Source organism: Cinclus cinclus, chromosome 7, assembly GCF_963662255.1.
Source record: "Cinclus cinclus chromosome 7, bCinCin1.1, whole genome shotgun sequence".
In the NCBI taxonomy this organism is placed as follows: domain Eukaryota; kingdom Metazoa; phylum Chordata; class Aves; order Passeriformes; family Cinclidae; genus Cinclus; species Cinclus cinclus.
This window is the reverse complement of record NC_085052.1, coordinates 12,375,141-12,382,354: the sequence shown is the minus strand read 5'-3', so window position 1 is coordinate 12,382,354 and position 7,214 is coordinate 12,375,141. Positions and strand designations below refer to the sequence as shown.

Below are 7,214 nucleotides of genomic sequence, written 5' to 3'. Positions count from 1 at the left end.
GTCTCCTGAGCACAAGGGTGGCTTACCAGCAGTTCAGGGTCAGGCCCTGCTGAGGGACCTCAGAGCTTTTTGGAATATTTTTTTTCCAGCAGAGCCAGCCTTTACACCTGAATCACTGAGCAGGTGCCTGGTTGCCAAACACAGTTAATCTGGAACCCCAAATACTTGATATGTGTTCCTGGAAGCCATGAGCAGCTGGTGCTCAGCAGCCAGAGGTCTCACACCAAACCTTTCTCCTTCCTGGCTGCCCTGAGCCCTGTCCTGGTTGCTGCTGGCTTGGCCTCGGTCCCCCCATTCCAGAGCATTTGCATGGCTGTCTGATCCCACTCCAGCCAGCTCTTCCCTGTGTCTTATTTGCCATCATATGTAGTCTTTGCGAATTGTATCATATTGTACATGACTTCGGGTTTCCAGAGTTGTAGTATTCTGACTACAGTATTTCCGTGTGTGTACATAAACCTGAATAAGCACAACTGAAATCCTGAATGAAGTGTATACGTTTCATATACTGATTGTCATACAAATTAATTTTATAATTATTCCAATTTTGTTGTAGATTTCCAATCTTTCCTATTTATTTTGTACCAGATTTATTTGTATATTTTGTGATTTTGTTTTAAAGCATTTTGTTTATTTCTATTCTTTTTAGATAAATGATGATTTTTTTTTTCTGTTGAACATTCCAGTTTATGCATTTTTCCCTCCTCTATGCTCCCCCCTCATTTCCAAGGGACAGATTTGGGTGGTGGGCTGATGTCTGTGATCCTGTACCCAGATCTCTGCTACTGGCACATTTAACAGTCTTTTATCTCCACTTCAGCTGCCAAGAGCCACAGAGAGGCCGGATCTTTTTCCTTTAGAGGCAGGTGTTGCTCTTCACTTTGGTGGGTCTGGGCCTGTATGTCCTCAAGCTGGGGAGGGCTGTGCTGGTGGCTTTGCTGATGAGGGGCTGGCTGGGAAGCTGGTGGCAATGGCAATCAGCTGACTTTTTGAAGTTCCCTCAAGGGTGAGGGTCTTTTTCTTTCAGTAATAAAAACCCCTTATTTACAACTTATTCTCCATAGGTCATGTTTGTCTCTAAGTGTAGATGGCGTCTGTCGGTAGCGTGTGCTCCTGCCAGGCAGGGTGTGACGGGGTCTCCAGTGTGGGATGTGGCTGGGGATGGGTGAAGTTTGGTGGAGTGAGTCAGTCCATCTCCCTGCACTTGGCTGCTGCTGCCTTCTCCCCCTCATGTTGGGGTTTCAGCAGTTGGAGCCTGCAGCAACAAAGACATTTCTGAGCAGGAGAGCGAGCCTGTGCTTAGTCCCTTGCACACCATCCCCTCCAGCTCGCTCTGGTGGAGGACCAGCTCCTTTTCTGTGTGTCCATACTGTGCTTCTGCCATCCTTCAGGCCCTTGCCTCCTCATAGCTGCTCTCCCTGCACCCAGCTTTCATCATGCTCAGCTCTTGAGCTGCCAAACCCTGGGCTGGCAAGATGGGCAGCAGCTGCTCAAACCTTGTGGGGATTTTTTCTGGGCATCCCTGCTTCTGTGCTGCAGGATGGCTCCCCATAATGGACAGAGTGGCAGGTCCTTGAGGACTCCTGCTTCCCTGTGTGTACCTGTCCCTGGCAGCATGATGGTGGGATGCTACAAGCATGACATGAGTAGAATTAATGTGGAGGCCAACTTTTGGGGCTGGCTTTGGTGGTAATGAGCAGTAGGAAAGAGGAGCAGGGTAGAGAGAGCCCAGGACGTCTGGAAGGGAGGGTGTAAGAGAGCAGATCCCTCTGGGAAGGTGGGATGGGTTTTGGCTGCTAGGTCCAGGCTGCTGCTCCAGTGCCCAAAGCTGTACCCAGAGTTCAGTGTCCTCGAGGCTCCAGGAGTACCTCCTGCCATGGCCAGGCTCCACAGCCTAGTGGTCCACAGGGCTGCTGTCCTGGGGGGAAAGAGCCCTTGCGCAGGGCCAGGGTGGACCAGTGGCTCTGCAGTTTGAGTATTTCTTTATCCATGTTTGCTGTGTTGGGGCTTTGAGCCAGAGGTTGGAATGGCTGATGCTCAGGGAGTGGCACAGAGCTTTGGACCCTCCATCACAGTCAGGCATATCCTGACACTGAGCTGGGTCTTGCTGTGCTGGGTGAAGAGGTGGCATAAAGGAAGAGGAGCTGGGAGCAGCTCTGATGGCTGTGACCTGGTCAGAAGTGGCGGTGCCCAGCCCTGGTGTCTGCAGGGTGTAGCTAAGAGCCTTGGGTTCCTGATGCTGGTAGGGTTTGGTTTGTGCAGCCCCTGTGAGCCCCCTCAGGCTCCATGGAGCAGGGAAGGAAGGTGATGGGGAAAGTGGGAGAAACCCAAAATCAGGTCAGTGAGAGCTGGGGGTAGGGGGTGAGGCCTGTTCCCCCCATGCTCACTTTGCTCCCACAAGGCTTTTGCTGCAGGAGAGAATACTGCTGGTAGGCAAAAGTAAAGCATGTCTGTCCCTGGGCTGGGAGACAGGTTGCAGAGAGAGCAGCAGGAGCTTTCCCTGAGGCTCTGCAGAGTGACTGGAGACACAGGCACTGCCAGGCCACCAGCTTCTGGGAAGCAGCACCTGATGCAGATCAGCCATGGGCAGCTGCCTGAGGAAGGTGTGGGCTGGAAACGGGCTGTGACTGTCCCCAGTGCCAGCCAGGACAAGGAGCTTCACCCTGGCTCTTTGTGACTACAATTTCGTGGTGGAGCCAGTACAGGATGGATAGGATAGTACAAGGCCAGGCAGTGCCTGTGTGTCTGTCAGGATTTGCCCAACATTTTCCCACCATGAAGTGAGGGTCAAATACTTTCCATTGCTCCAGCCTTGAGGACTCTTCTCCCTATCTCAGTCAGAAATAGCCCTGGGCTGGGAGTGAGCTATTTGTGGTGACTGATTGGGAAGGAGGAATGCATGGAGCTCCCCAGACCTCCCTTTCCACAGCCACATGCCTCCCCCAGCTGCTGAGCTAAAGCTTAAAAAATTCAAGTAGCTATACTTGGAGAAATGAAGTTTAAACATAGCTGAGTCCAGCATGGCCTTTGGTAAAAGGGCTCAGGAACAGCTCCCTGGAACCCTTCCTGCAGCCAGCCTCACTGTGGGTACATGCTAGCTACTCTGCAGACCCCAAAACTGAGGTGTCAGGGACTCAGTGCTCTGGAGTTTTCAGCAATCCCTTAAGTATTGAGTGTTGGTCACCAGCTGTTGTCATTTAGCGTTGCTTTTCTGTCTGGCACTTTGGGCCCTGGTACTGAATATCATTCTGTGGTGGTGCTGAGGGCGGGACCTCCTCAGGTCTGGTTTGGTTGACATGAGGAGTTTGTAGGGGAGGGTTGAGCTCAGCAGTGCCCAGGGCTGCCTGTCTTAGCTAGGCACAGCCTTGTGTGGCAGCACTGCCCTTCCCTGGGTGTTCTTGTCTAAGCAGGTTTGCAGCTCCTGGTGAGCACAGGCTGTGCTGTGCCCTGCTGCCACCCTGGCCATGTGTCTTGCAGGGGCAGAGGGGCAGGAAGTGGTCCTTGGTAATGTCTGTGGGAAACAGCCCTGGCAACACACAGTGCTGGAGGTGGTGGCAGTCTAGGGATGTTCCCCTTCCCACCATGAAAAAGCCCTTCCTCACTCTCTGTGTCCAAGATAAAATGTTTCTCTGCCCTCCCCATGCTTTCCTGGCTGATAGATGGTGATGACAGAAGCCTCATGGCCCACCATTGCTTCCTGGAACAATGTGAGGACCAGGTGTGCCCTTACAGCAAAATCCACTGACACTGCTCCCCAGTGCTTCACATGACGAGTTCCCAAAGATGCTCTCACTGTTCCCCAGTCACCCGTCCTACTGGGACCCCACAGACCAGTCCCATCTCTTCCCACAGACTCCAGCACAGCCCTCATTGTCTCAGCAACACATTGCAAAGCACCAGGCATTTCTTAGAAACATCATCATTTATTGACTTGAACAACTGCCACTAGAGCAGCAGTGTCCTGCTCAGATGTTGGTGGTGTGGTTTTTCTTCTTTTATTCTCTATTAAGGTATTTTAAAATGAAAAAAAATAAATGAGTTTATGGTACTGAAACAACAGTCAAATTCATTACAAGAGGGCCCTCGTTGTAATCCCTTTGCAGCGAACGGCAGAGGCTGGAGTAAGGGAGGCTGCACCCATGACTCGGAGGAAAACCACAGGGCACTGCTGCCCAGCTGTGTGCCAGCTCCATGCCTTCCCTGGGCTGTCTTTCAGGCACAAGGACTACCTGCCCATCCCTGGGACACCCCCAGTCCCCACACAGCAGCCGTCACCCTCCTTGGCCAGGGACGCAGCCTCGCCCACTGTGGCCGGCACTGAGGCTCCGCTTGCTCCGCACCAGACCAAAGACCAGGGCAGCTGCTGGATGGCCCCACCCTGGGGCTGGCCCTGGGGCATATCCTGTTTCCTAGTTTAGGGCAGGCCCATTGTGGCCTGCAGCCTCTGGCACAACAGGCCCTTTCACTCCGGATGGTGGCTGGGGTTGGTTTTGGGATGCTTCACTTAAAGGTGAGAGGACAGAAAGGTCAGGAGGAACACAGGGTGACTAATGTAATACTAAAGCAGCAGCTTCAGGCTCCTGGGTCAATATTTACTGCTGAAACTGGAGGAGTTGAGAACAGAGTGTGCAGCTCACCTGTTTGAGAAATGCCCTGGAAATTATGCATCACATGCCAAGGGTGAGAGAGCTTGGAGACACTGGGAGAGGATAACAAGCGGCTACGAGGTGAAACGTGTATGGCAGCAGATGTGCAAGAGCTGGAATCTCACTGCCATCCATGATGGTTGGAGGAGTCAAACCACTTACACAGAGAAACTCACACCAACAGAAGGTAAACTGAGTGCTGGAAGGCACAGCAACACCCTGGCTAACATGGGGAAAGGGGATTATGTAACCCAGGAGCAGAGAGTTAAGGGCAGCAACCAAACAGGCAGCAGGATTTGGATAATTTTGTCTCCTGCAGGGCCCAGCACATCCCTTCTGTTTCCACAGAGAATGTAACAAATGTCAAAAACCGTTCACAGGACACTGTTCAAATGAAAACCAAATGAAACACACCATGGGACAGGCAGAAACATGCAGCATCCCGAAATGTAATGGGAGTAGCATGACAGCACAGGCGGGCAGTCCAATCTGAATGCACCACCCAGTTAGAATCCATCAGCTTTTTGAACCGTCTGCAAAACTGAAAACAAGGGTCTCCTCCTAATTAGTGTTAATTTGTTAGAAGTTTCCAAATACTTTCAAAACGTGCCTTTGCAAGAATCACACCCCCCAACCCATCACCCCAAGGGCCCCAACAACAGAATCCATTCCTGATCACTGCTAGAGTCATGGTTTATCTTCAGAAATACTTGGGTTTTTTTCCTTCTTATTCCTCTTCCTCCTCTTCTTCCTCCTCTTCCTCTTCCTCATCATCATCTTCATCGTGGCAATGTGTGATTTCCTGAGGTGCCTGGGGGAAGAGGTTGGGTGGTTTGATCTCACTGATGGAACGGGTCAGCTGGTGCCGCTTGTAGTCAGAATCTTTGAAATCCACCGAGGTGCGATTGCGTGTGGCCATCGGCGACTCCTTCTCATTGATGTCGACGTGCGTGTGCTCTACTGTGGACTCGTGTGGCATCTGCACATGGAACAGAGAGAGGAGGTGACAAGGGGTGTCCCAGTCCCAGGCTGCCTCCCTGAGACACATGGACAACAAACCCCAGAATGCAACCATTTGGTCTACAGTCTGTCAAATGCCACCAAACCCTCCAATGTGCTGTTGCATCCTGTGGAAGTGATCATGGACACAAGCAAGGGCACCTCTGGGACCCCTGCCCACCTCCCTGGGATTGCAACTCACCAGAACATGGGCGGCTCTGAAGAGGTAGCTGAAGGGGTAGTAGAGGAGGTTGATGAAGGAGGCTGCATAGAGGTCAGCGTAGCGCATCACCTGGCTGGCAAAGAGCGTCTGCCGAGAGCCGCTGCGGAAGAGGCTCCCCATCATCCCATAGCACATATCCATGTCGTGGGTCACTTTCTATGAGGACAGGACAGGTTAGATCCTGGGCCAGGCAGGCAGCACCTCAGAGCCACAACACTGAGGCAGAGTGCCCCGAGGGCTAGGGGCTATGTGAGACCTACAAGGATCTCCAGCAAGGCTTTCTGTGTTTGTATCCTGTGGTGCTGTGCCCCGGGTAACAGAAAGGAAGGTGGCAGCAGGCTCAGGGCCAGCACTGCCCTAAGCTGGCACCCCAGGGCTGGCTGGGCCAGAGGCTACAGCCCCTCTGAGTCTGTGTGCCACTGCATTGTGCTGCAGCAGTTAGCATCCTCAGCCAGTGCTGCTTGCAGGAAAAAGGAAAGGAACCCTATTCCAGACCAGGCTGCCTTTCAGGAGAGCCAGTGACACCAGAGATCTGAGAAAAAGTGGCTTTGCCAAGCCTGCTATGCCCACCCAAAGGCAGAGCAAAACATTTCAGGACTGAGCAGTGGGGTTGGGTTGTTAAGCCCTTTGGGATCCAGAAGGATGAAAAGGGATTTTGATGATTGGTACCTTAATGCGTCTCTGGATGGAGCTGATGTCGGGGCGTTCATTGCTGCTACTGTCCAGATGCCTAGTTACAGGCGAGAAGGTAAATACATGGTGTGAAAAGTCTTTCAGAACCAGATGCTGTGGGACGGGGCTCAGGGGAGGGAGGCTGGTCTGGAGGGGAGGTTGGTCTCGTGGGCAGCAGTGCCATTAACCCAACCCCAAGGTTTTGTCATTGCCGCTCGTTAGCTGGGAGAGGCAGCAGGAATTGAACACTCACTTGTACAGCTCAGCCAAGAAAATGTCCAGACTCTGCAGCTCTTCAAAAAGGGCTGGAAAATCCAGAAAAGAAAAGGGGAAAAGGGTAAGTTTAAACTATAGAAATGAAAAGTGCTGAAAGTGAACCCACTCCCCTGCCCACTCCCCTCACATGGCAGTAGAGGGACACTGGAGCAGGGACACATCTCATGGCCTCTGGGCAGTGAGAGGGGTCAATCACATTCTGTGCCATAGGAAGAACTTTGGGCTTGTTTTCTGGTTGGCCCTTTTGTTTTCGAGGCTGAACCTTTGCAGCTCTCACCAAAGCCTTCCAACCAGCCACGGGGCAACTTGCATAACCCCCAGCCCTATTTACACACCAAAGGGCAAACCTGGGAGAAAAGCAGGAGCGCTGGAGGATGGGAAACACACAGCACTTTGGC

General features: G+C 52.4%; 1 protein-coding gene across 1 annotated transcript in view; it reads right to left on the bottom strand.

Moving 5' to 3' along the window:
* Positions 1-3,988: 3,988 nt before the first annotated feature.
* The window catches only part of NT5C2 (5'-nucleotidase, cytosolic II), a 60,236-nt gene continuing 57,010 nt past the window's right edge, over positions 3,989-7,214 (bottom strand). The window contains exons 15-18 of the mRNA XM_062496273.1: positions 6,794-6,845; positions 6,538-6,598; positions 5,848-6,024; positions 3,989-5,625 (exon numbers count right to left, since the gene is read on the bottom strand). Coding sequence (XP_062352257.1) covers positions 5,374-5,625; positions 5,848-6,024; positions 6,538-6,598; positions 6,794-6,845 — 542 coding nt within the window. The 3' untranslated portion in view covers positions 3,989-5,373. The remainder of the gene's footprint in view (positions 5,626-5,847; positions 6,025-6,537; positions 6,599-6,793; positions 6,846-7,214) is intronic.